This window comes from Schistocerca americana, chromosome 1 (assembly GCF_021461395.2).
Source record: "Schistocerca americana isolate TAMUIC-IGC-003095 chromosome 1, iqSchAmer2.1, whole genome shotgun sequence".
Classification (NCBI taxonomy): Eukaryota; Metazoa; Arthropoda; class Insecta; order Orthoptera; family Acrididae; genus Schistocerca; species Schistocerca americana.
In genome coordinates, this window is record NC_060119.1 from 367,828,643 (window position 1) to 367,856,605 (window position 27,963).

Consider the following 27,963-nt stretch of genomic DNA (forward strand, 5'->3'; position numbering starts at 1 on the left):
GCCATTAATGCTGATGGATGGAAGGTTGGTAGTGCTCTGCGCCATGATCTTAGCCTTTTGAGGGCTGAAGAGTAGACCAAATTTTTCACAGGCATGTGATAATTTGTTAATTATATACTGCAGCTCATCTCCTTGTTCACTACTAGGAGCTGCATCGTCTGCATATAACAACTGTATTTACTTTGGTCTTGGCCTTGAGGCGAGCAATGTTGAAAACATTTCCATCAGACCTCGTATGTAGATACACTCCCTCCTCACAGTCTTCAAAGGAAAATCTGAGCAAAAGGGAAAAGAAAATCCCAAATAATGTAGGAGCTAACACACACCCCTGTTTCACACCACTATTAACAGGGAATGCTTCTGATGTTTTACCGTTGAAGCAGATTGTTGCTCGTGTTTTCTCATGGAAAGAGACAATTATTTGTAGTAGTTTAGGTGGGCATCCAATCTTCTGCAACAGTTTGAAAAGCCCATTTCTGCTCACTAAATCAAACACATTAACCAGGTCAATGAAAGCAATATAAAGTGGCCTCTGCTGCTAACGGCATTTCTCTTGTAGCTGTCTTAAGGAAAAGATCATATCTACGGTTGATCGGCCAGGCCTGAAGTCACACTGAGATTCTGGGTAGATTCTGGAAGCTAAGATTTGTAATCGCATTAGGATGACTCTTGCATAAGCTTTGCCGGCTACACTTAGTAATGAAATGCCTTGATAATTGTTACAGTCTCTTCTGTTCCCTTCCTGTTTATATAGAGTAACTATCCTTGAATTCCACATACTCATCAGGACATAACCTTCTTCCCAGCTGGTTGTGATAAGTGAATATAAATGTTTGAGAAGAACAGACTTGTTATACTTAATAACCTCTGCAGGGATCCCATCTTCACCTGGGGCCTTTCCGTTAGCAAGAGAATCTATTTCTCTACTGAGTTCTTCCATAGTAGGCATTGCATCTAGTTCTTCCATAACTGGCATTTGTTAAATGGCGTCACATGCATCCTTGCTAACTTCATTCTCGCCTGCATACAACTCGAGGTGGTATTCAACCCAGCGTTCCATTTGTTTGCCTTCATCAGTAATGACTTCACCTGTCTTGGACTTCAGAGGAGCTGTTTTTCTGACAGTTGGTCCAATTGCTTTCTTAATACCATCGTACATTGCCTTAGCATCCCCAGAATCAGCCGCTTTCTGTATACCTGCACATATTTGGGTTTCTTTTGTAAGCAAGCAAGGCTTTCCATTTAGCCTCAGTGACTGGTTCCATTTCTCCCAAATTTTGCTCATACCAGTCCTTATTTCTTTTTCCTTTTATTCCATAGGCCAATACTGCTGAGTTGTAGATTGCACCCGAGAGTTTTGCCCATTTCTTATCAACATTCCTTTCTGCTTGCACGTTTCCTGGGAAAGCACTTTCAAAATTACTGGCAAAATCCTGCTTTCTTTGTGTGTCATGAACATGATCTGTGTTGATACGGGGATGACCTCTCGGTTTAGCGTGGTGATATTTCTTAGGAGTGAGCCTCAATGTGCATGCCACCAGGCAATGATAACTTCATGTCAGTAGCACATTTTTGAGACCAGTACGCCTAGCTATGACTAAGTCAAGTTGATGCCAGTGATGAGAGGGCGGTTGTCTCCAGGACACCTTGTGCTGATTCTTAAGCTGGAAATATGTGTTTGTAATGGAGAGTCCATAAAAGCAGCAAACTTCAAGCAGTCTCTGGCTGTTTTCATTCATTTTTCCCACCCCATGATGTCCCAGGCAATTCGGCCATATGTCATTATCTGATCCTACTCTAGCATTAAAGTCCACTAGAATATACAGTGTCTCGGTGCTAGGTATCTTGGCTATTCTGCTGCTGAGTAAATCATAAAACAGATCCTTATCTTCCATGCTGGATGATAAGGTGGGAGCCTACACATTTAGGATGTTGACAGTGCCGCTTGAGGAGCATATTTGTAAAGCAATAATTCGCTCTGTTCCACTGGATAGTGGCACAGTACAGTCCAGGAGGGTGTTTTTAACAGCAAATCCTACGCGATGAAGTCTTGGCTCGTCTTGAGACTTCCCCTGCCAGAAGAATGTGTAATTATCCTCCCTGATAGAGACCGTGTCTGGAAGCCGTGTCTCCTGCAGTCCCGCGATGTCAACATTCAAACAATGGAGCTCTCTGTCAATTACGGCAATCTTATGGATGAAATCAACCTCTTGGGCATCATCAATGTACCTTGAACACATGGTCCTAACATTACAGGTGGCAATACAAAATAGTGATTTCTTTATTATTTCATTTTTGTTTTTAATAGGTGTACTGTATCAATCCGTTTGTCAAAGATTACATCTAAGCTCCACACACCCTGTGAAGCAGGTGGATAGTGGCAGGACAGCACCTTATCGGCTGGGGGCTGCCCAGTTTGAGGCGAGCAGTAGCCGTCCAGTGAGATGCAATGATTTCTCCCGCCATCGGAAATGGCTCCTTACACTTGAGTCTTACGCCAATCAGACAGAGCTTATAACTGGTAACTGCCTCTTCCCGTGTTGTGCCAAAGTCCTTGGACGTCGCTAAAGTGTCCTCTCCAGGATGCTACAAGCCTGAGTGGTAAATATGAAGACATGTGAGTTGCCCAATCATCACGGTCTCCCTCTCGACCTAAATGATAATATCCAGAGGAAAGGCAAGGCAATACGTCTGGTATCACTTCGGTTCCAGGAGCTGCCAAAAGGGGATGTAGTACGCCTTCCAACTGCCTTTGGGGCCCCACTCCAGATTTCCTTTCAGGGTTTTCTTCCTTAGCCTTCATCCCTCCTGAGACCAACCACAAGGCAGTGGTGTGTTAAGGTAATTAGAGAAAGAAAAGGAATGGTATCTGAGGAGAGGGTAGGGAATAGGCTATATAGGATATAGGACATAAGACGGGGCGTTGTGAGGCAGGCTCCTCTGCTGAGACCTGCCCGGCTAGGTTGGACCCGCCGGTAGTTACGCTACCGCTGATATAGCTCTCAGCTTCCTTGGAGCACACAAACTCTCCCGCCCACATGGACAGTGCTACAATGAGGCGGTGCCTCATGGGAGAGAATAGTTACCATCTGATTAATCTCACTTTCATTCCCTGTAAACTTCTCCAAAGGATTGTAGCCTGACGATTATGCTGGTATCTTGAATCACTGGGCCTTTTGTGCTCATATCAGTATGATTACCAATCCACAAGCGACCATCTGATTAGGTAGGAAACAGCTGTCCAACAGATTTTTTCTAAACATCATTGCAGTCTCTTTTTGACCTACGTAAGGCATAAAATGCCACTTGGAACAATCTCAGTTTACTTACCCTCTGTGAAAAGTACATTGGAGGCTTCCTACCAATTTTTATTTATCAGTTTTTTCTCCCACCAATTGTTTCAGGTTGTTAGAGTTGGTGCATAGCCCAACAGTCCACAGTTCCAAGAGAATTGCGTCCCACAGAGCTCCCTGCTGAGTGGTACACCTTTCTCATCCCCATCAGTGGACTAGTGAACTCTATTGGACCAGTGATCAACGCCGCCACTTGTATAGCAATGACTTTTGCCATTTGGTATAGCTCCATCCCCCCCCCCCCCCCTCCCCCCCTCCCCCCTCCAAACCCTGCCCCCCATCATCTCTTTTTCAGATTTGTATACAGACTGTAGCATGTTTTAATTGGCTTGTGGTATCCAGCCTGACACACGACTCAATGAATTCATTGAACCTTTTACACATTTACTAATCTTATGCAAAATATTACTCAGGAGGATGTCATCATCAGGAGAAACAAAACTGACATTCTACAGATCAGAGCTTGGGATATTAGATCCCTTAATCGGGCAGGTAGGTTAGAAACTTGAAAATGGAAAATGGATAGGCTAAAGTTAGATATAGGGGGAATTAGTGAAGTTCGGTGGCAGGAGGAACTGGCTTCTGGTCAGGTGAATACAGGGTTATAAATACAAAATCAGATAGGGGTAATTCAGGAGTAGGTTTAATAATGAATAAAAAAAATAGGAGTGCAGATAAGCTACTATGAACAGCATAGTGAACACATTATTGTAGGCAAGATAGACATGAAACCCACACCTAGCACAGTAGTACAAGTTTATATATCAACTACCTCCACAGATGATGATGAGATTGAAGAAATGTATGATGGGATAAAATAAATTATTCAGATAGTTAAGGGAGACGAAAATTTAATAGTCATGGCAGACTGGAATTCAATACTAGGGAAAGGAGAGAAGGAAAAGTAGTAGGTGAATATGGACTGAGGGTAAGGAATGAAAGAGGATGCTGCTTGGTAGAATTTTACACAGAGCATAACTTAATCATAGCTAACACTTGGTTTAAGAATCATGAAAGAAGGATGTATATTTGGGAGAGGCCTGGACACGCTGAAAGATTTCAAGTGGATTATATAATGGTAAGACAAGGATTTAGGAACCAGGTTTTAAATTGTAAGACATTTCCAGGGGAAGAGTCCAACCAAAATTTATTGGTTATGATCTGCAGATTAAAACTGAAGAAACTGCAAAAAGGTAGGAATTTAAGGAGATGGGACCCAGGTAAACTGAAAGAACCAGAGGTTGTAGAGAGTTTCAGAGAGAGCATTAAGGAACGGCTGACAAGAACAGGGGAAAGGAATACAGTAGAAGTAGAAGGGGGAGCTTTGAGAGATGAAATAGTGAAGGCAGCAGAGGATCAAGTAGGTAAAAAGACAAGAGCTATTATAAATCCTTGGGTTATAGAAGAGATATTGAATTTAATTGCTGAAAGGAGAAAATATAAAAATGCAGTAAAAGAAGCAGGCAAAAAGGAATACAAATGTTTCAGAAATGAGATTGACAGGAAGTGCAAAATGGCTAAGCAAGGATGGATAGAGGATAAATGTAAGGATGTAGAGGCATATATCATTAGGGATAAGAGAGATACTGCCTAGAGAAAAATTAGAGAGACCTTCGGAGAAAAGAGAACCACCCGTATGAACATCAAGAGCGCAGATGGAAAACCAGTCCTAAGCAAAGAAAGGAAAGCTGGAGGGAGTATTTAGAGGGTCTATACAAGGGCGACGTACTTGAGGAAAATCTTATGGAAATGGAAGAGGGCGTAGATGAAGATGAAATGGGAGATATGAAGAATTGGACAGAGCACTGAAAGACCTAAGTTGAAACAAGGCCGCGAGGGTAGACAACATTTCATTAGAGCTACTGATACCCTTGGGAGAGCCAGCCATGACGAAACTCTACCATCTGGTGAGTAAAATGTATGCAACAGGTGAAATACCCTCAGATTTCAAGAAGAATGTAATAATTTCAAACCCAAAGAAAGCAAGTGCTGACAGGTGTGAAAATTACTGAACTATCAGTTTAATAAGTCAAGGCTGCAAAATACTAACACGAATTCTTTACAGACGAATGGAAAAACTGGTAGAAGCCGACCCCGGGAAAGATCATTTTGGATTCTGCGAAAATGTTGGAACGTGTGAGGCAGTACTAATCCTATGACTTGTCTTAGAAGATAGAATAAGGAAAGGCAAACCTACATTTCTAGCATTTGTAAACTTAGAGAAAGCTTTTGACAATGTTGACTGGAATACTCTCTTCCAAATTCTGAGGGTGGCAGGGGTAAAATACAGGGAGCAAAAGGCTATTTACAGTTGGTACAGGAACCAGATGGCAGTTTTAAGAATCAAGGGGCACAAAAGGGATGCAGTGCTTGAGAAGGGAGTGAGACAGGATTGCAGCCTATCCCTGGTGTTATTCAATGTGTATACTGAGCAAGCAGTAAAGGAAAGAAAAGAAAAATTTGGAGTAGGAATTAAAATCCATGGAGAAGAAATAAAAACTTTGAGGTTTGCCAATGACACTGTAATTCTGTCAGAGACAGCAAAGGACTTGGAAGAGCAGTTGAACGGAATGGACAGTGTCTTGAAAGGAATGTAGTTGAATTAAATCAGTTGATGCTGAGGGAATTTGATTAGGTAATGAGACACTTAAAGTAATAGATGAGTTTTGCTATCTGGGCAGCAAAATAACTGATGATGGTCGAAGGAGATAGGATATAAAATGTAGACTGGCTTTGGCAAGGAAAGTGTTTCTAAAGAAGAGAAATTTTTTAACATCAAGTATAGATTTAAGTGTCATATAAAAGCCTTAAAAGAGTTTTATGTAAATATATTACCTTGATATAAAATAAATCGAGAATAACAGTAGACAAAATGACTATCATCTGTCTGCCGCCATCTTAGCAAAAATATCTCCGCGGCAGTTTTGAATTGAGAATTGTAACAAACATAAATGTTGTTAGATGTAAATGAATGGAAGTAGATGTTGCACTGGTGGTCCCGAATCTACTTTAAAAGACAGAATTCAACTCAGATTGAATCCTTAAATATAGTGCTCACAGCACGTTACGTAATATCAATTTCTTATTTGCTGATGTATGAAGCCTAATTATTTCGGACGATTTACATGAATTATTTTAATAGGAGACATACGTCAGTGTTGTGCACGGGTAGTATTTTGTGACTAAATGTTCCCTTTGCTAGGGAAAAGTGCTTCCATCTTAAGTAATAGTTGTGTAAAATCTGATAAATGATATGCAATTTAGTACCACTCACACAACTTTACAGACAACATTTCTACACAACATCAAGTGGAGATTTCTTTAGCAGAGTGACAAATATTAGCCAGGATAATCATTTTTGAGATCAAACAAATTGTTACGCTGACAATAGGTAACTGGTTTTATGTTTTTTTGATCATTTATAAGTAATTACAGTCACGAAATGCTATAAATCGGTTCTGCCACACTTCTGAAAGTATTTGTATTGAGTGTAGCCATGTATGGAAGCAAAACATGGATGATCAATAGTTTATACAAGAAGAGAATAGAAGCTTTTGAAATGTGGTGCTACAGAAGAATGGTGTAGATTAGATGGGTAGATCATGTAACTAATGAGGAGGTACTGATAGAATTAGGAAGAAGAGAAATTTATGGAACGGCCTGACTAAACGAAGAAATCAGTTGGTAGAACACATTCTGAGGCATCAAGGGATCACCAATTTAGTATTAGAGGGAAGCTTGTAGGGTAAAAATCGTAGAGGGAGACTAAGAGATGAATACACTAAGCAGGTTCAGAAGGATGTATATTGTAGGTTGCAGTAGTTACTCGGAGATAAAAGAGCTTGCACAGGATAAAGTAACATGGAGGGCTGCATGAAACCAGTCTCTGGACTGAAAACCTCAACAACAACAACAATAACAACATAGCTCCATTCTGTAGCCTTGGCTTGAACTCCAGCACCAAGAAGCGGTCCAAAGTGCTACATTGTTTTCCATGTTGTCCAGTTCTCTCCTGCAAAAATGAAAGTCGTGCATTTTTGTCATTGTACCATGGCCTATCCTGACCCAGAACTCAAGTGGGATACTCGATGCTTAATGCTGTCGGCTTCCTTGCCTACACCTCTTGGATTGTGGATCATACTACCTCAGGACATATATACTGGGCCTTGGTCTCGTTCTGACTATGGTTGCCAAGTTTGAGGCTGAGTAGCACCTTAGTTTTGTATTATTGAACCCAGTCCATTATTGTGGAGTAAGGCTGGCCACTGATGCATTCTGGACTAATCTTGTAGAATTTCCTTGCCGAAGTGAGGATCTTACCTCTCCAGTTCTGATGGTATCAACTCATACTCGCTCATGCAAACACTATCTGCCAGCTTCCTAATCATCCAACTTCTCAAATTCTTAATGCATGAAAGGGGCTTCAACCCCCTGACACTCACCCTCTTGGTACTTGCCCTTGGTGAAATTACCAGTTGGAATGCACTTTGAGGCCCTCTGCTGGGATCTCTGCCTAACCTGTTTATAATGTGCTCCCAGTGTTTTCTGCAATCCCCCTCCTCCCCTCCCCCATCACCAAAACTCCCAGAGCAGAAATTAGGACCAATCTATTTCAAGGATCTAAAGTTTCTGTCAGCTCCATGACCTTTTGATGTCTGTTCTCCTCAGTTCTGCAAGAGCATCAGGGTTCTGCCATCATTTACATTGGCAGCTCTAAAACCACAGACAAGCCAGGATATGCTTTTATATCTCCTACGAATCAGGAACAACATACAGACCTGACTCATATACTTCTAAATCACTTTAAAATATTTCTTTACTCTGGCACCAACAGCCTTGATTTTACTTTTTCTGCATACTTCCATAATTTTATCAAATTTCTGCCTGACGTCACTAACTCCAGAGGAACTATCTTTCATCCGAGTGCCTGACAACTGCACTTGTGAGTCCCTTAAACCTCCAGCCAACCAGTCTAGTACCATGTCTCAAGGCATGTCTTATGATCATGTGCCTATCTATTCAGTTCTTGTTGCGACATGTACTGTAAATCCTGTCATTTCCTCATCATTTTTGTACTGGCTTCTTTCATCTATTAATTAGTGTATTTCTTTCGTTTACCAAGGATTCTTCACAGTTACCATCTTCGTACCTATCTTTGTCTGCCTGATTTCTGTGGTTGCCATTTTAGGTGCATCCATTCCCTTTCATTTGAACTGCCTACTGTTATATACAGTATAACACTTGAACAGTGTTTTGCTATTACTAACTGAAATTTATTGTGGAAATCAATATTCTTCTTGCTCTCTCGTTCCTTCTACTTAGCCCATATTCTTCTGTAACTCTGTTTTCTGTTCCTTCCCTCACCAAAGTGTTGCAGTCACCCAGTATTATTAGATTTTCATCTCCCTTTACAGACCAAATTATCCTTGCAGTACCTTATATACTCTCTTTATCTCTTCATTTTCTGTTTGGGATGTCAGCATTTATACCTGAATTTCTGTTCTACATCCCATTTATACTGAATCCTGTTCCTGTTACATACTTCTTTCGCCGCTATTGATGTTATTTTATATCAGTGTGGCCAGAAATCCTTATCTTCTTCTCATTTTGTTTCATTACCACCACTGTATCCAGAGTGAACCCCTTACCTTTCCATAATCAGATTTCCTAGCTTCTCTTCCACAGTCAGACTTTTGACATTACCCATTTGTTGGTTTTTCTATCATTGTCTCATGGCTACTGCCCCCTTGGCCGTCATGTCCCAGAAATCTAAATGGAGGACAAAGCCACACTCTCCTGATAAGGGGAAGTTCGTCATAAAACTTTTTTCAGTCACATTCCACATTTCCTATGGATACTCATCTGGATAGGTCAGGAGTCCACTACACGCAGCAGGCGGCTACACAGGTAGCAGGGGTTGTGTGGCGTGGACTGGGCGGTTTTTTAGGTCAGATGGCCTCGGGCAAGTACAGAAAGGGCAACAGCCTCAAAGGGTGTGGGACAAAGTCAGGACATGCGGGGACCAAGCAGCAATCTGTATTGTAATTGTAAACTGTCGAAGCTGCATTGGTAAAGTACCGGAACTTCAAGCGCTGATAGAAAGCACCGAAGCTGAAATCGTTATAGGTACGGAAAGGTGGCTGAAGCCAGAGATAAATTCTGCTGAAATTTTTACAAAGGCACAGACGGTGTTTAGAAAGGATAGATTGCATGCAACCAGTGGTGGCGTGTTTGTCGCTGTTTTTGTAGTAGTTTATCCTGTAGTGAAGTAGAAGTGGATAGTTCCTGTGAATTATTATCGGTGGAGGTTACACTCAACAACCTAGCTAGGTTAATAATTGGCTCCTTTTACCGACCTCCCGACTCAGCAGCATTAGTGGCAGAACAACTGAGAGAAAATCTGGAATACATTTCGCATAAATTTTCTCAGCATGTTCTAGACTTAGGTGGAAATTTCAATTTACCAGATATAGACTGGGACACTCAGATGTTTAGGATGGGTGGTAGGGACACAGCATCGAGTGACATTATACTGAGTGCACTATCCGAAAATTACCTCGAGCAATTAAACAGAGAACTGACTCTTGGAGATAACATCTTGGACCTACTGACAGCAAACAGATCCGAACTTTTCGACTCTGTAAGTGCAGAACAGGGAATCAGTGATCATAAGGCCGTTGCAGCATCCCTGAATATGGAAGTAAATAGAAATATAAAAAAAGGGAGGAAGGTTTATCTGTTTAGCAAGAGTAATAGAAGGCAGATTTCAGACTACCTAACAGATAAAAACGAAAATTTCTGTTCCGAAACTGACAATGTTGAGTGTTTATGGAAAAAGTTCAAGGCAATCGTAAAATGCGTTTTAGACAGGTACGTGCCGAGTAAAACTGTGAGGGATGGGAAAACCCATCGTGGTTCAACAACAAAGTTAGGAAACTATTGTGAAAGCAAAGAGAGCTTCACTGCAAGTTTAAACGCAGCCAAAACCTCTCAGACAAACAGAAGCTAAACAATATCAAAGATAGTGTAACGAGGGCTATGCGTAAAGTGTTCAGTGAATTCGAAAGTAAAATTCTATGTACCGACTTGACAGAAAATCCTAGGAAGTTCTGGTCTTACGTTAAATCAGTAAGTGGCTTGAAACAGCTTATCCAGACACTCTGGGATGATAATGGCATTGAAACAGAGGATGACACGTGTAAAGCTGAAATACTAAACACGTTTTTTCAAAGCTGTTTCACAGAGGAAGACCGCACTGCAGTTCCTTCTCTAAATCCTCGCACAAACGAAAAAATGGCTGACATCGAAATAAGTGTCCAAGGAATGGAAAAGCAACTAGAATCACTCAACAGAGGAAAGTCCACTGGACCTGACGGAATACCAATTCGATTCTACACAGAGTACGCGAAAGAACTTGCCCCCCTGCTAACAGCCATGTACCGCAAGTCTCTAGAGGAATGGAAGGTTCCAAATTATTGGGAAACAGCACAGGTAGTCCCAGTCTTCAAGAAGGGTCGTCGAGCAGATGCGCAAAACTATAGACTTATATCTTTGACGACGATCTGTTGTAGAATTTTAGAACATGTTTTTTGCTCGTGTATCGTGTCGTTTCTGGAAACTCAGAATCTATTCCGTAGGAATCAACATGGATTCTGGAAACAGCGATCATATGTTCATGAGACCCAGAAAATATTAGATACAGGCTCCCAGGTATCACACCAGCTGTGTGGCTGGATTGAAGAGTTTTTAGCAAACAGAACACAGCATGTTGTTCTCAATGGAGAGATGTCTACAGACGTTAAAGTAACCACAGGGGAGTGTTATGGGACCATTGCTTTTCTCAATATATATATAAATGACCTAGTAGATAGTATCGGAAGTTCCATGCGGCTTTTCGCGGATGATGCTGTAGTATACAGAGAAGTTGCAGCATTAGAAAATTGTAGTGAAATGCAGGAAGATCTTCAGCGGATAGGCACTTGGTGCAGGGAGTTGCAACTGACCCTTAACATAGACCAATGTAATCTATTGCGAATACATAGAAAGAAGGAGCCTTTATTGTATGATTATATGATAGCGGAACAAACACGTGTAGCAGTTACTTCTGTAAAATATCTGGGAGTATGTGTGTGGAACGATTTGAAGTGGAATGATCATATAAAATTAATTGTTGGTAAGGTGGGTACCAGGTTGAGATTCATTGGGAGAGTCCTTAGAAAATGTAGTCCATCAACAAAGGAGGTGGCTTACAAAACACTCGTTCGACCTATACTTGAGTATTGCTCATCAGTGTGGGATCTGTACCAGATCGGGTTGACGGAGGAGATAGAGAAGATCCAAAGAAGAGCAACGTGTTTCATCACAGGGTTATTTGGTAAGCGTGATAGCGTTACAGAGATGTTTAGCAAACTCGAGTGGCAGACTCTGCAAGAGAGGCGCTCTGCATCATGGTGTAGCTTGCTGTTCAGGTTTCAAAAGGGTGCGTTTCTGGATGAGGTATCGAATATATTGCTTCCCCCTACTTATATCTCCCGAGGAGATCACGAATGTAAAATCAGAGAGATTCGAGTGCGCATGGAGGCTTTCCGGCAGTCGTTCTCCCCGCGAACCATACGCGACTGGAACAGGAAAGGGAGGGAATGACAGTGGCATGTAAAGTGCCCTCCGCCACACACCGTTGGGTGGCTTGCGAAGTATAAATGTAGATGTAGATGTAGATTATGTGTTTCTCATGCAATGGTTTCCATTAACTTCTATATTCTCATGCTGTTGGTCATTGCTCATTCTTCCACTTTTAGGAGCAGAAAAAAATGGATTCCAAAACAGCAGCAAGTCAGCTGCACATCAGTTATTTTGTCTGCTGTTTCTGGAGACACTGGTCAAGACTCGATGAAATGGCTCAAAGAATTTGACCAAGTAGCCAAATGCAATAGATGGGAGAACATCAAGTGTCTAGCAAATGTGTGCTTTTTTCTGGGCAGCACAGCCTAAAAGTGGTTTGAAAACAAGGAAGGGAAGCTTGTTAGTTAATTATATTTTCCTTAGATCATTTGAATAATTCTTTTGTTGAAATGATGTGGAACAAGTCAGTTTACAGGATATGTATATATAACTAGTGTTAACATTAATGAACACATTATTTTTTAGTCCTACTCATGCAATGCACTTAAAGAAAGATTTATTTTTTCTTTTATTTTTTTATTGTCTAGGGTATTTAAATTGAACAGTGGAATTTCCAGGTTAGAATAACAATAATATGAGGAATGGACAGATTGCTGCTCACCCTATAGATGATTCATTGGGTTGCAGACAGGCATATTGAAAATACTGTTACAAAACCTTCCTGAGCAAAGAAAACACATGCACATTCACACCAGCAAGCACACCCTACGCATACTGGGCCACTGCCACTGGCAACTCTGACCAGAATTTTTCGATTGAATAAGAGAAGTTGTTAAGGAGAAGTAATTTTAAGTTAGTTTTAAAATTTGCTTTGCCATGTGTCAGACATTTTATGGTATTGGGCAAATGTTGCATATTGAATTTTTTTATGAGCCACTGACAGCTTTAATAAAGGGTAATAAAGGTCATTTTTCCCTGTAGTGTTGTACATATGGACATCCCTGTTCTTCCCGAATTGTGTGATGGATTATTTGTGGCAAATTTCATTAGCAATAATACATTCTAAGATAAAGAAGAAGATGATATAACATGAAGGAATTATTCAAATGGGACAGAAAGTGGTTAATGTGATGTATATGCACAGACAACCAAATGGTTCGAATTTCAGAAAAATTGGATGATTAATTCAAGAGAAAAACTTCACAAAATGAGCAAGTCAATAACATGACGGTACCCCTCCGGCCCTTATGCAAGCAGTTATTCAGCTTGTCATAGATTGATAAGAGTTTTTGGATGACCCCCATAAAGATATCATGCTACATTCTGTCCAGTTGGTTCATTAGATCATCAAAATCCTGAGCCAGTTGGAGGGCCCTGCGCATATTGCTCCAAATGTTCTGATTTGGGGAAAGATCCTGCAACCTTGCAGACCAAGGTAGGATTTGGCAAGCATGGAGACAAGCAATATGCTGAAATGTAAGCCCAGGATTGCTTGGTCTGAATGGCTACAAAACAGGGTGTAGATATCATCAGTGTGCTTCTGTGCTGTAAGGCTGCCACGGATGACAAGCAAATGTGCCCTGCTGTGAAATGAAACTGAACCCAGACCATCACACCTGGTTGTGAGGCTGTAAGGCAGCGACACTCAGGTTGATAGCCCACTGCTGTCTGGGGCACTTCCAAACATGTTTTTGGCCTGGAATCTCATTGATTGGAGTAGAATTGTCTTCAGTGATCACTCCTGCTTAAAGTGAGCCCAAATGATGCCGGGACAGTGGTGAGACACCCTCCTCACCGTCAACTGCCATGTTGCTCGAAACCAGGAGTGATGGTCTGGAATTCTATTTCATTTCATACCCCTTTGGAGGTCATCCATGGCACAGTTACAGCACAGTGGTGTGTTGATGATATTCTATGCCCTGCTTTTTGCACTTAATGGCAGGCTGTCCTGGGCTTACATTTCAGCAAAATAATGGCCACCTGCATATGCTGAGAGTTTTCGCTGCTTGTTTTCATGCTTGCCAGTCCATCTTGGCCTGCAAGGTCATAGGATCTATCTCCATTGAGATCGTTTGGAGCATTATGGGCAGGGCCCTCCAACCAGCTCAGGATTTTGACAATCTGTCCTGCCAGCTGGATAGAATTCAGCACTATAGATCTCTTGAGGACATCCAACAGTTCCATCAATCAATGCTAAGCTGAATAAGAAGGGCCAGAGGTGGACCAACAAATTATTGACTTGCTCAATTTGGGATGCTCTTTCTCCTGAATAAATCACCCAATTTTTCTGAAGTTGTAGTCATTTGTTTGTCTGTACAAATACATCACATGTACTGATATCCGTTCCATTTGCCTAATTCCTTCATGGTGCATCCTTTTTCTTTAATTAGAGTGTATCTATTGTGATGGTACAGTTAAAATGCCTACCCCCCTGAAGAGGTACCTACATAACGTGGATGGATGAACAGTATGTACTATTACTACTACTCATCTTTATGCAGTCAGTACTTTCTTTCTGAGTGATGAGGTACCCCAGAAAATTATTACATAAGGCACTATTGAGTGAAAATATGCTAAATATACCAGAGGGTTAATTAATTTATTTCCAATACTAGCAATTATATGGAGAGCAAAAGTTGCTGAACTTAATTGTTTGAGAAACTCAGTACTGTGACTCTTCTAGTTCAAGCTTTCATCAATATTTGCACCCAGAAACTTGCAGCATTCTACCATCCTACTCCTGCTCATGTGCTATATCAATGGTTGGTATGACTGTCTTTGTAATCCAGAACTGAAAATAGTGTTCTTTTGTTCAAAATTTAGGGAGAGGCCATTTTCAGAGAACTGCTGTATAAATCTTAGAAAAACATTACTTACAATCTCTTATGTTGTGTTCTCCCTACTGGCATTTATTATAACAGTAGTACTCTGTGCAAAAAGTGCCAGTTCTGCTTGTTGAATATTAAGTGGAAGGTCATTCACGTATATAAGGAACAGGAGTGGGCCTAAAATTGAACCCTGTGGAACTCACTTTATGACTTCATGCCAGTCATTAAAATTATGTACTCTTCCAACATTGTTTGAATTTGCATAGCTCCAGATAGCGACTCATTTTAGACTGTGATACAAAAAGAGACAGTCGGAGTTGCAACTAAAATGGACATTTATTTGATCTGTAATCTGTTTTATAGTATGACCATTCTCAAATTAACCAATGCTTGCCAAATAAAATGTCCAGCAGCAGTAAATGAAGTGGGTAAGTGTGTGTATGATCGCAACTAATGTTCATCAACGAACATGGAGAAGACATGTACCAAACTCTTCCAGTAAAAGGAGTCACAAAAGCCAAGGAATTTATCAGTGTTGCCTGTGCATCAAGGAAATGCAACAGAAAAGAGTTGGACAAGTGAAGTATGACTGACTCCTGAATGTGGTCCCTATTGAAGTTACAGAACAGCACCACGACCTCGCCTCTTTCATATGCCAGGTAATAGGAGAAGAGATGTATTAGTTTATGGCAGCTAAACTAGTGGACTGTAGAGAATGTTGAAGAAGAGGTGCATCAGTATTTAGCACTAATCTCTACCTCCACTCAACTGCACCAGGAAGAATGAACTCGGCCAGTACATATACACGCCACAGCCATCAGACGACAACCCAGCATTCAAGAACAAGGAACTATGCACTAGTATGTTTCCACTGTTGACACCCCAGCATATTGTACACTACTGCAGAGCAAAAAAATGAGTGTATGATGTTTTCTGTGCGGCCAGACATCAGCCATCACAACCAGTCAACTGCAGATGATTGTAGTCGACCTCTGGGGCGAAGCCCATCACTGTACCTGGAAGATATCTCTCCCTAATATGCCACAACCACTTCCCGTCACATTACAGAGATGGCAATCACTCACCTAGCTGGCAAACTCAGAAAAAATAAGTGAGGTGACCACCTATAGAGGTGATACCACCACATGTGAAATTCCTCTATCGACAATGGTCTCCAAGATTTCAGGAAATCTCATTCACATTGTAACTGATGACCAGCCTGTCTGGACTCTGTTCTACTTAGGGGGTTCCTTTTCTATGATTCTGACCCTCCACCACAGGGGGCCCACGGTTCTTTAGTGAGTTTGTGCGTGGCCCACATGGGTCCCGCGAGCTATTGCTGCCCTTTCTTCTTTCCCGGGCTGCATTTCTTCCCCGTGGCTCTCCCTCCTTGTCCTCGTCCTCGCTCTACCTCCCTCCCCCCCCCCCCTCTACGCCCTCCTTCCACTCTCTCAGTGTTCTTATTTATGTGAAGCTGGCTATCCACCTGATTTCCTGCATTACTTGTGGTTTTGTTCCCCTTGCCTTTTTCTCTTTCATTCTTCCTTTTTGGCCTCCTTTGAGGTTTGACCTCCAATTCTAAATTTTCTCTCTGTAGTGTGAGTCATTTGGGGAGAACACACTCCCTAGCATCTACGGTGTGGATTCCTCTAATTTCTTCCTTCCCCTTTTTCTTCCCTGTTGTAGCCCCCCTCCTCCCTGTCTGGTTATCTGTTACACACTCATCTGACTGACCCCCTGACAACAGAGGTATCACACTTCTGATACCTGAGCTGTTGCCTCATCATGTATGCCTAGGAGTGGTTACTTGTCATTCTGGAGCATCAGAACTCCTGGTAATGGCTTCTGTGCCAGACAGTCCTTGCTAAGGCTGGGTGGCACCCATGGGGAGAGCCCCTGATTGGAGTGGGTTGTATCAGGGTGAATGCTCTGCACATGAAGCATATCAAGCTCCAAAAATCTGGTTGTTCTGCTGTGGCTGTCTCATCGATTGGTAATGGATCATTAAATGCTGCTTCTTATGACCCTGTGACCCTGCCACCTTACCTTCCCTGGCCACACCCTGGGAGCAGTGCCGGCCTCGCCGGGTCGGTATGAAACACTTTTCCCATTGCCTGGACTGGGCTCATTCACTACCACAAAACTGTGTGATCTTCTTAGTGACTTCCTGGTATTCATTACACCTCACCAGTCTTTGAATATGGTCAGGGAATTGTTTTTCATAGCAATCTCATTCTTCAAGCTTACGAGGAACTCTTGGCCAATCTCAAATGACAAGGCATTCATTTTGTTCGGCATTTTCAGAAAGGCCGTAGGGACAACTGCACTGATACTGGTGCCTTTATCCTGGACTTTGAGGGAGACACCCTCTCAGAGAAGGTCAAGTTTATGTGATATCGGTGTGCTGTGAAGGCGTGCATCCCGCCCCTCATGAGTTGCCTTCAGTGCTTGCATTTCAGGTGCTTGTCTACCCAATGTATGGCAGACCCTCTGTGTGGTGACTGTGGAGTCCCACTCCACAAGAGGAGCACCTTGTTCTGCCACTCTTGTGTGTAAATTGTCATGATCATCACTCTCCACACTCACCAGATAGCCCAGCTTATAAGAAAGAAAAGAAGATACAAGAGTATAAGTTCCTGGATCGTTTATCTTACACTGAAGGTCATCAGAAATTTGACAGACTTCATCGTGTGTTGATAACATTTACATTTGCCTCTGTTACATCCTTCTCCCCCCCCCCCCCCCTTTCTCCTTTTTTCTTATCCCAGTCCCGTCTCCCTCTCCTTTGCCCCCCTCTCCTGATGTTCCCACATCTTCCCCTCCAGGCGCTGCTCTTCCTTCCTGGCCAAAGAAGTGCCCTCCTCTTTTGGCACTGGTTGGTGATAGGGCTCCCTTGCAGGACACCTCTGCCCAGCGGCGTCAGGCCAGAGGCCTGCTACTGCAACTTTGCCACAGGACACATAGTCTTTGTGTCCCAAGGTCACCTGTTCTCTTCCCAAATCTTGCAGAAGCCTGCTTTCTCTTTGTGCCCTGCCCTCCTCCTCAACCTGTAAAGAAGAAGAAGAAGAAACAACATTAGTCATAGGACAAGCCCCCCACCTTGTTGCACCCATCTACCCCCATCACAACCTGAGTCTGGCATCTTATTAATGGAAATCCCCCCCATTGTTGTTGGTGACCTGGCGGCATAATTCACTCGAGCCTGTTTCCCTACCATGTGGATACCTGCTCTGTATTTATTCAGTGGAACTGTAATGGATACTACTGTCACCTCCCAGAGTTTCAATCCCTTATTGCCTTTTGTTCTGCAGTTTGCATTGTTCCCATAAATCTAATTTTACTGATGCTCACTCACTGCCCACTTTATGGGTTCTGTGCTTTCTGTTGGGACTAGGTTGGCCCTTTGAGGGCTTCCAGTGGAGTCTGCATGTTGGTCTATATGGATATTGTTAGTACATGGATCCCACTTTGTGCCACATTGGAAGTGGTTGATATTTGGGTCCACTTGAGCTCTGCCATCATGGTATGCAATCTCTAGCTCCCTCCTAACAGGCCACCTGCATCTGCTGCCCTAAATATCCTCCTTCAGCAACTCCCCCCGTGCTTTCTTCTCCATGGGGATTTTAATGCCCATCACTCTTTGTGGGGCAGTGCTTCTTCATCTAGCCAGGGGCTCATTAACCAGTTTCTTGTGGACCACAACATATTCCCTCTTAATGATGGTTTCCCTAGTCATTTTAGTGCCACATATGGCACTTTTTCTGCCATTGATCTTTTGCTCTTGTCCCATCCCCTTCTTCCTTCGTAATAATGGTCACTACATGATGACCTCTCCTTCCCATTAATTCTCTCGTTCCCTTCCCACCTCCTGATGACCAGGCTATCCCACTGGGCTTTCCATCATTCTGATTGGCCTCTGTATACTTCCCAGGTCATGTTTCCACCTTCTTAGTTAGGTTTTATTTATGAAGTCATCTGTGATCTGCTGGAGCATGGCAATTGCAACCACCATCTGTGATCTTAAGCAGCACCTGTCCTCCGTCAGTCTTATTAGCTTTAAACGTCTTCGCACCAAAGCCCATTACTTAACCTAACAGAGCAAATGGATATGTTGGGAATGCTTTGTCTCCTCTTTTGGTTCTTCTGTCCCTTCGTCATGGGTGTGGGCTGTACTCCGAACCCTCCAAGGTTGTCAGCAGCAGTCTTCCATTCAGAGCCTTGCCCTTCCAGGTGGCCTTTGTACAGATCCATCATTTCTCAGGAACACCTTGTGACCCATTTTGCAATGGCATTGGCACCATCCTCCTATCCAGCTGCCTTCTTGTTCCTCCAGAAACAGTGGACTGAAGCTTCCCACTTATGTTTTACCACTTTTCAGGCAGAATCCTACAATGAACCTTTAACTGAATGGGAAATTCTTCTAGCCCCACAGTTCAGCTCCTGGCCCTCATTCCATCCATATCCAATTGCTTCAATACCTCAGTCTTTCACAACACCAATATCTCCTCCCGGTGTTTAACCTGTGTAGCTCCAAGGCATTTTCCCCTCTCAATGGAGGGACAGTATTGTGGTTCCTGTCCTTAAACCTGGCAAGGATCTGTCATCCCTTGATCGTTGTCAGCCCATCATCCTGACCAATGTACTCTGCAAGTTACTAGAACGGATTTGGGGGCTCATTAGCTCAGTTGGGTCCTTGAATATCAGGACTTTTTATCTCCTTACCAGTACAGCTCTTGGGAGGGACAGTCTCCGATGGATCATCTGCTTCAATTGGAAATCACAGTTTGGTAGGCCACCATCTCATCGCAGTTTTCTTCAATCGTTGTAAGGCCTACGGCACAGTTTGGAGCCATCATATCCTCCTTACTCTTGTGAGTGAGGTCTTTCTGGTCCCCTCTCAATTTTTATTCACCAGCTCCTGTCCCACTGATTGTGCGGATTCCAAGTTGGCACTGTTCTCAGCTCTCCTTGCCCACATCTCTTGGGGTGTGGATTGTTCAACCCTTCTCTGCCTTTACCAGGAACTAGTTCCATCTCATCTGGACTATGGTTGTCAAGTTTATGGATGAGCTGCCCCTTGCATGCTGCTCCTTTTGGACCTGGTTCACCATCATGGTATCTGTTCAGCCACCAGCACCTTCTGCATTATCCCTGTCAATGGTCTTCTGGTTGATGCTGGGATCCCTCCCCTTTTGATTCTTCAGTCCCAGTTCCTGATTTCCTATGCCGTCACTATTGCTCTTCCCTTCTCACCCCTCCTATTCTACTCTTTTTGCAGCTTCAGGCCATTGCCCACCTACCGAGGGTGGGTTTACCAGTTGTGCTCCACCTTGCTTCTCTTTGCTGTGTCTCCCATCTTCCCTCCCTGTCCTCTTCCCAGTGTTCTCTCCCAACCACCCCCCTTGGTTAGTTCCTCAGCCGCAGATCCAAATGAATCTTTTCCGGGATCCAAAAGCCTCCATTGCTCCAATGGTAGTCCATTGTTTGTTCTAAACACTCTCACAGGAGTTTCAGGTTGCCATTGTTTTTTACACCAACAGCTCTAAATCTACTGATCATGTGGGACATCCCTTCACATCTTGTGTTGGCATGGAACACCATCTCTTGCCTTCCATGTGTGGGGTGTTTACTGCAGAACTGATGGCCATCCATTGAGCCCTCTGTTTTATTAAACATTCCTCCCTCACTTGGTTTTTTTTTTGTATGAAGTCAGTGAGTGGCCTCTGGGGTATCACTCGGTGTTTTTCCCACCACCCCTTGGTCCCTGCTATCCATGATCTTCTTGCTGATCTTGGAGATGCTGCTTGTTCAGTTGACTTCCTTTGAGCTCCTGGTCACATAGGTATCCCAGGAAATTAACTTGCTTATCATCTAGCCTGGGGAGGGGGGGCAGCCACCTATGTCGCATTCTCTGTGACCCCTCTGAGGGTGCATTTGCAGCTTTATATCAAGTCCATTTTTGCTCAATTGTGGGCTGACTCTTGAGGGGCTATCCTCCTGTCTAATAAACTTCATGCTGTCAAGGAGACTCTCACCATGTGGCATTTTTCTCTCTGCCTCTCCTAGCAGGAATCTACCATCCTGTGCCGTCTTTGTACTGGCTATACTAAGTTGACCCATGGGTTTTTACTCCGCAATCAGCCGTCCCATTTCCCCCTTTGTAGTTGCAGGGCTCCACCCACAGTGAGCCATATTGTGCTGGACTGCACCCATCTTTTGGCCCTTCACACTAAGTGTGCCCTCTCAGCTTCCTTGTCTAGTTATGGCCGGGTTCTCCCAGCCTTTTCCATACATTTTGTCTGGTCTGTTGTACTGTTTTGTTTCCCCTTTTCTCGTGTCTTCTTCCTCTATCGTTGTCCCATTATACAGTAATAATGGTATTGTGTAGATGTCAGGATGGGTCAGTGGCAGTTCTGGTGCCCCCCACCCCCCACGCCGCATGTAGCATTTCTCGGGCACCCATGCTCTCACCATTTCCACTCACTCCCCTCCTATTCTTTCCTCTTCCTGTTGCTGTAACATCCCTTTTCCTTCTTTTTTTACACATTATCCCTTTCTCTTGACTGGACTGTGCTGTTTGTGCAGTTTGTCCCTTAATTTCTGCCATCGTAGATCATGGGGCTGATGACTTCGTCTGGTCACCTCTCCCAAATCAACCTTTTGTGTCCCAGGTACAAACTACCAATTGGAAAGTCAGAATTAATTACAACAGATTGATTCTGAAAACAAGGTGAAACCTGATTCAGCATAATTGCTCCTGTCTGGGTCCATAGTCAAAGTTCATTTCCCATAAACACTATCACAGTAACAGCACCATGACTGAGAGGAGACCTGCTCCATACTCCGGAAGGCCCATGGGACAACTCTGCTTCCGGGCACTGACACAACTTAAATACGTGAGGCTGCATCCTGATTGGCTCTGTTGACCGAGTGGTTTGACTGCTGCATATCTTGTAGTGCCCTCACTATGAGCACTTTGGAGAATGTTGCACTGCTGCCACTGGAGCATTGGCACACAATGCTCGAGAAGCAGTGGCCGTATCTTACATGCAATGACTGCGCTGTATGAACACATGGCACAACACAATCAACCAACTAACCAACCATAGTGTAATTTCGACAGGTAGAAAAGACTGTGTTGTGTGAGATGAGAGTAATTGTGGTGAAAGTTGCAGATGACTAAAGCAGCCAACCAATAGGAACATGTATTGCATGGGTAACCATAATTAACAGAACACAGCCCTTTGAATTTGTCGTTTTAACAGAATGTAGTCATAATTTCGTTCACAGATGGGATTCCAAATTGACGAAATTATTCCAAGAAGCCCACATAACGAAGATTGCTCTGGATAGTTGTTGCCATTGTAGACAGTGTTATCCCACCATAGTCAATGAGGTGAGTTCCAGTTATCAACTCAGATACTCAGTTAGATTGTGAAGCTTCTATCAATTGCAAAAAACTACACTGATTCACAAAATAGATCTACATACCAGCAACGATCATAAGCATAGAAGGTGGTCAAGGAGAGCTTTGGATCACTAATTGTCATGAGCAACCACAACTCATTCCTAGAGGTATGTGTGTAGGAGCAGCCAAACCAGTCAAGGAAGGGCAGCTTAATGCCATTGACTACAGACAATGCAGAGGAGGAAGCTACTATTGAAGCTACTATTGAACTGCCAATAGGATCTGGCTTGACCAAGGAACAACATCACATGGTGTTAGTGGTCCTGCACTAATTTTCAGGTGCTTTCAAAACCATAGTGGAGTGGAAACAGACCAAAAGGTCCATGATAAAACACTATATCAACACTGGGTATCATCCACCAATTGACTAGCTCTCATATAGGATGTCGCAAGCTGAACAAGGGATTATCCAGGAGGAATTGGAGAAGATAATTCAAGATGACCCCACTGAATCTTCAGAGTGTAATTATTATGTTTTCTGAGCCTTTAACAAGTTGCAGCTGTATTTATTTGGCAAACCATTTGTTGTTGCAGTGGATCACCATTCTCTCTTCTGACTGACTAACCCAAAGAATCAGTCTGGTTGACTGATGAGACGTGTACTGAGGTTTCAGGAGTAAGGAGTCACAGGGGTATGCAAAAGTGAATGCAAACACAAGGATATCATCTCTCATTTTGGAAATCCTTTGGTGGAACATAAAAGTGTGGATGAAATTTTAATCATCACTGCATTAAATGTTGTTGCTACTAAACAGACGGCGTATCCAGTCTTGCCAAAAATCATTGAAGCCTTGAAGAAAGAGGAACCAAGAAAAGGAAAATTCCAGTTAATAAACAGAACATTGTATAATTTAAAAATGGTTTCTTACTATCCCAGCTCACCTGTGGCAAGTTAGCCAGGACTCAAACCTGGATTTTCCACTTTATGCAAGTGGTCACCTTAACCGCTTCAGCTATCCAAGCACGACCCACTGCCAGACCCAAACTTCCATACGTTGTCATCCATGTGTCATATCTGTAATCTTATATCCCCTTTAATGTTATTTTATTCACAAGTCACAGGCCGAGTTTCAGCCAATCAATACAGAGTAGTAGTGCCTGTGTTGTGAAGAAGTAAGATGCAATGTTCCTTTGGAGCAGTAGTCACCACGGTGCCTGCCCCTTTGGACATGCATGCATGTCTGAAGGAACATTGCATCATACTGCTACACATCATAGGCAGCGCATTTTCATACCTATTGATCTGTAAGGAATACCAGTGATTGAAGCATATGCTGCAATTACTTCTGGGGCATCTGGTACCAGTTCTATGTGTAAAACAGTGCCATTCCACAGAATTGGGGAGGTTCCTGAAGTTTACAAATGGGAATCAATGGAAAATAGTTTGCTCTCAGTACTTCAAGCACATCACCAAAGCTGAGCCAACTGCAAAGCTCCAGAAATTGGATGGTTTCTTGTAGAGGACATAGTTTTGAAGCACGAGGATCCCTGTATGATGATCACCAGTCATGAATAAGTTCACCAGCCAAGACTAGTATCAGAGTTAATTTCACTCTGCAACATCACTCACAAGATGACAACTGCCTACCACCCACAGATGAATGGCCTGACAGAACACTTTAATAAGATGCTTGCAGATATTTTTCCCAGTATATTTTGATGTTGAACAGAGAGATTAGGATACAGCATTGCCTGTTGCGACATTTGCATATAACACAGTGAAGTTTTCACACTGTTTTGTCTCCTTCTTGGTCATGAGGCTGAAATGACAACGGATACTTTGTTCCTGTTTCACCCATAAGGCTACGTGAAAAACTTCATCACCAGGACCAAAGAAGCAAGGTAGTTGGCCTGCATATGGACTCTGGACACCCAGGAGAAAGACTGAAAGTGCTGTAACATGAAGCATCGGCCAGTGAGATGTAGCCAAGGAGCCTTTCCAGAAAAGTTATGGGGGTGTTACTTTGTGCTGCATTGCATCTTTCATTGCTTGTTATACATCACATATGAAGTCAAGGGTTAAGACAAAAATGTTAAGACATCATCCATGTCCTGTGTATGAAGCCCTACTACAGTCCTGAAGCACAGATTGATGCACGCTTCTCATTCAACATAACTGAAGATCTGCTCAAGAGTTGTGAAGCTATGGCGGAAGAGGCTACCTTCATTGCTCATTGCAGTAAAGAGGATGTGACAGCAAGACCAGATTACAGCGATTTGCTGTTCAGAGGGCCGTTGACAAGATCTAGATCCAGGGTGATGTAGTTAGCTCCTGGAGAGGTAGCAATGCAGTAATGTATGTGCATGTAGTGTGGCTTATTGGTTAGTTTCACTGGCTATTGTGCTGTGGGTTGCCAGTTAAAGTCATTCAGCAGCAGTTACTTTTTACACAGTATTCAGCATTTCTGAAAGGTTCTAAAAATATCTTATGTTTGTAATGTTCTATGGTATGGAATGTTCAATTTTTGTATGAATAGCAGCACTCTCTTTGCATGAGTCCAATTCTGAAGATGATGATGATGATGATGATGATGATGATGATGGTATTTAATTTTGTGGGGCACTTAACTAGATGGTTGTAAGTGCCCATGCAAATCCTAATCTTTTCATTGTCCAGTCTCGCCATTTTCCTGAATGATGATGAAATGGTGAGGACAACACAAACACCCAGTCCACAGGCAGAGAAAATACCTGACTTGTCAGGGAATTGAACCCAAGACCCTGTGATCCAGGGGCAGCAACACTAACCAGTAGACTACGAGCTGTAGACAAGTTCAGTTCTGTCTGTAAGTTGGTGTTCATAATAAATGTGCTTTCAATGCTAAGTGTTGCACTTCATTGATGAACCTGCTTTCAGATTTGTATTTGATTGTGGTCATGGTGTGCTATTATTAGCAAAAGAGCATGGTCTAGAACCCCAGGTGATGCCTTAAGCACCAGAACTGTGACTAAGTTAGCCACTCTTTTAACCTTAATACAACACAGATTCCTCAAACAAAAAAGTATGCCCACTGGTTGGAAGAAAGCACAGGTTGCACGCGTCTACAAGAAGTGTAGTAGAAATGATGCACAAAATGACCATATAATAACACTGACAATCATTTGCTGTGCTATCTTAGAACACATTCAGAGCTAAAGCATAATGAGATATCTGGAACAGAATGATCTCTTCCATGCCAGCAGTCATGGATTCCGGAATCATCATTCATATGAAACCCAACTATTACTTGTGTCACATGCCATTCTGAAAGCCATGGATAAAGACTATCTGATAGATGCAGTATTATGGTTTCTGAAAAGCATTTGACTCAATGCCTTACTTGTACTTATTAGCAGAAATACGATTGTTTGGGGCATTTAGTGAAATTTATGACTAGATTCAGAATTTCTTTCCAATATTTAGGTGGAGCAACATGGGTGGATGTAGAAATAACTTTGGACATACATCAGACAAGTGTGCTCATACCGTAGATGTTCATATTGCTAATTAATGGCCTGACAGACTGTTGATCAATGTCCAAGTCTAGTGTGATGAGAACATTAATGATAAGATGGCTCAGGAGAAACTGAAATGTAAAGACCTGAGAATCGGGGTCAGTTAAATGTGAAATGTCAAAACTGAATCATCCCTGTCACCATTGGTTCCCTGGGACCAGTCTCACATGAATTAGGTAGTGTGCTTTCCAGAATCCCAGGGAATTGAAAGACCATGAAATAAAAGATATAACCCTATTTGTGACACCAGTTGAAGATACATAATGTTATATTTTCTGAAGAGTTTGACTGGTTAAAAAGGCACCTGTATATATATTTTAAAGTGATTGTGGAAGACCATCAGTGCTAAGAATCAGCCAGGCCTTGTTGTTCATAGGGGATTAGCAAATTTGTTGCTAACGAGTTTATTATAGGTGATGAACCTATGATTATTCATTTGCATGTTGTCAAGGCCAACTAGCTTATAACACATCACCTCTTTGTAAGGGTGGAATATGAAACAGTGGTGAAGCAGATCTTACCTCATAAAGTACTGTAAAATCATTTAAGCACCAGTCCTAAACTCCTAAGGAAGCTGGCAGTAACCCGGAGTAGACTTCATATCAAACAGTGTAATCTAACAACAACAACAACAATAATAATAGTAATAATCATATTTTTGAGATTTGTTTCTACATTTATGATATGCGCCACACCCTTGAGGATCTCAGGCCTGTTATTTGTTTTGCCCTTAAATGACAGCATGTACTGCATTTTCATGTTCATTTATTAAGTGCAGATAATCTGTTTTTAGACTTTGTTTGTTCATTGTGTTCTTTTAAATGCAAACCAAATGTTTTTGGCTTAACTTGTCATTTGCTGTTGACAGTCATGTTAGAGTAATGAATTAATCGGACTATCCTTCATCCTCCACTCCTACCCCTTCCTCCCACTCATACACACTATCTCCTGCACATACAGTACGAATGTGTTTTCATATGCTAAACCAATAAAAAGTAGATTCTTATTCAAAACAGCAGCTGTTTGTTTTCAGAATGAGTAATATCCAAGCTGAAGTCCTACTGGATGATGATATCTATTCTGGCTACAATGAGTACCCATCGGCTCTTAGCACAAAAGATCTCGAGCAAGATGAAATTATTCAAGAAGCACTTCGATCAACTTATGCAAAAAGACCAATTGTAAGTAAAAAAAAAAAAAAAAAGATTGTAACCATAACTTTGGAAAATGACAGATTTAATTTGCACCTGTACCTGTTGTGAACGTTAACTTTATGATATTTGTTTCATGGAGACAACAGCGAAGCCTCCCACAGCTATGCGTCTTGGTACATCATCAGGTGTAAGTTGATTGCATATATGTGATATAAGTGGTATTACGATGAACAGTTTGTTTGTCAGATTCTATAATGCTATTACAGTATCGTGAGGGAACCAGCCTAAACTTTCGTCCAGTGACCAGTACACAGGATGGGGTGAACAGACCGATGACAGCAGTGAGGGGTGCTGGATACACTTCTCAGCGACAGACTCAGCTGTTTGATCCACTTAATCAAGCAGCCAGCTCCCCTTCAGCACAGTTGGAAATGAAAAAAGAAGACACGTAAGTACTACCTCTTCCAGTTAGTTTTTTTAAGCCCTTGAATTTTTGTTGTGAGACTTGTTTCTGTCTAAATTTTAAGCATGATTTTAGGCCAGAGGAAAAAGCAAAGAAGCTTGAAAGAACTATAGCAGTACTGATTGAAGAGTCTTGCATTGCCAACAATCGTGGTGAGCTACGGCTTGCACTAGATAAAGCCAAAGAAGCATCCAGTAAAGAACAGCATCTCATTCGTATGCTTGATCAACAAGGATTAAGTGATAGCCACAATCTTGATTTGACATTTGGTGTAAGTAGAATCTGCAATGCAGCAGCTTTTAGAGATTCCCTTAAGAAAGACTGAATTAAGTTTTCATTGGAATTTAAAATTTCAGGTTCTTTTCAACTTGGCAAATCAGTATGCTGCAAATGAAATGTACACTGAAGCTTTGAATACATATCAAATTATTACAAAAAATAGAATGTTTCACAATGCAAACCGTCTAAAAGTAAATATGGGCAATATATACTTCAAGTTAGGGCAGTATTCTAAAGCTGTTAAGATGTATCACATGGCACTGGACCAAGTTCCAAATACTTACAAAGAGTTAAGGTTTGT

At 42.3% G+C, this 27,963-nt stretch overlaps 1 protein-coding gene across 2 annotated transcripts in view; it reads left to right on the top strand.

Moving 5' to 3' along the window:
* Positions 1-27,963, top strand: part of LOC124600441 (intraflagellar transport protein 88 homolog) — a 99,200-nt gene that overhangs the window by 14,474 nt on the left and 56,763 nt on the right. For both annotated transcript variants that reach the window (XM_047136161.1, XM_047136162.1), the window contains exons 2-6: positions 26,800-26,947; positions 27,060-27,107; positions 27,187-27,368; positions 27,459-27,654; positions 27,740-27,957. In XM_047136161.1, coding sequence (XP_046992117.1) covers positions 26,801-26,947; positions 27,060-27,107; positions 27,187-27,368; positions 27,459-27,654; positions 27,740-27,957 — 791 coding nt within the window. In that variant the 5' untranslated portion in view covers position 26,800. The remainder of the gene's footprint in view (positions 1-26,799; positions 26,948-27,059; positions 27,108-27,186; positions 27,369-27,458; positions 27,655-27,739; positions 27,958-27,963) is intronic.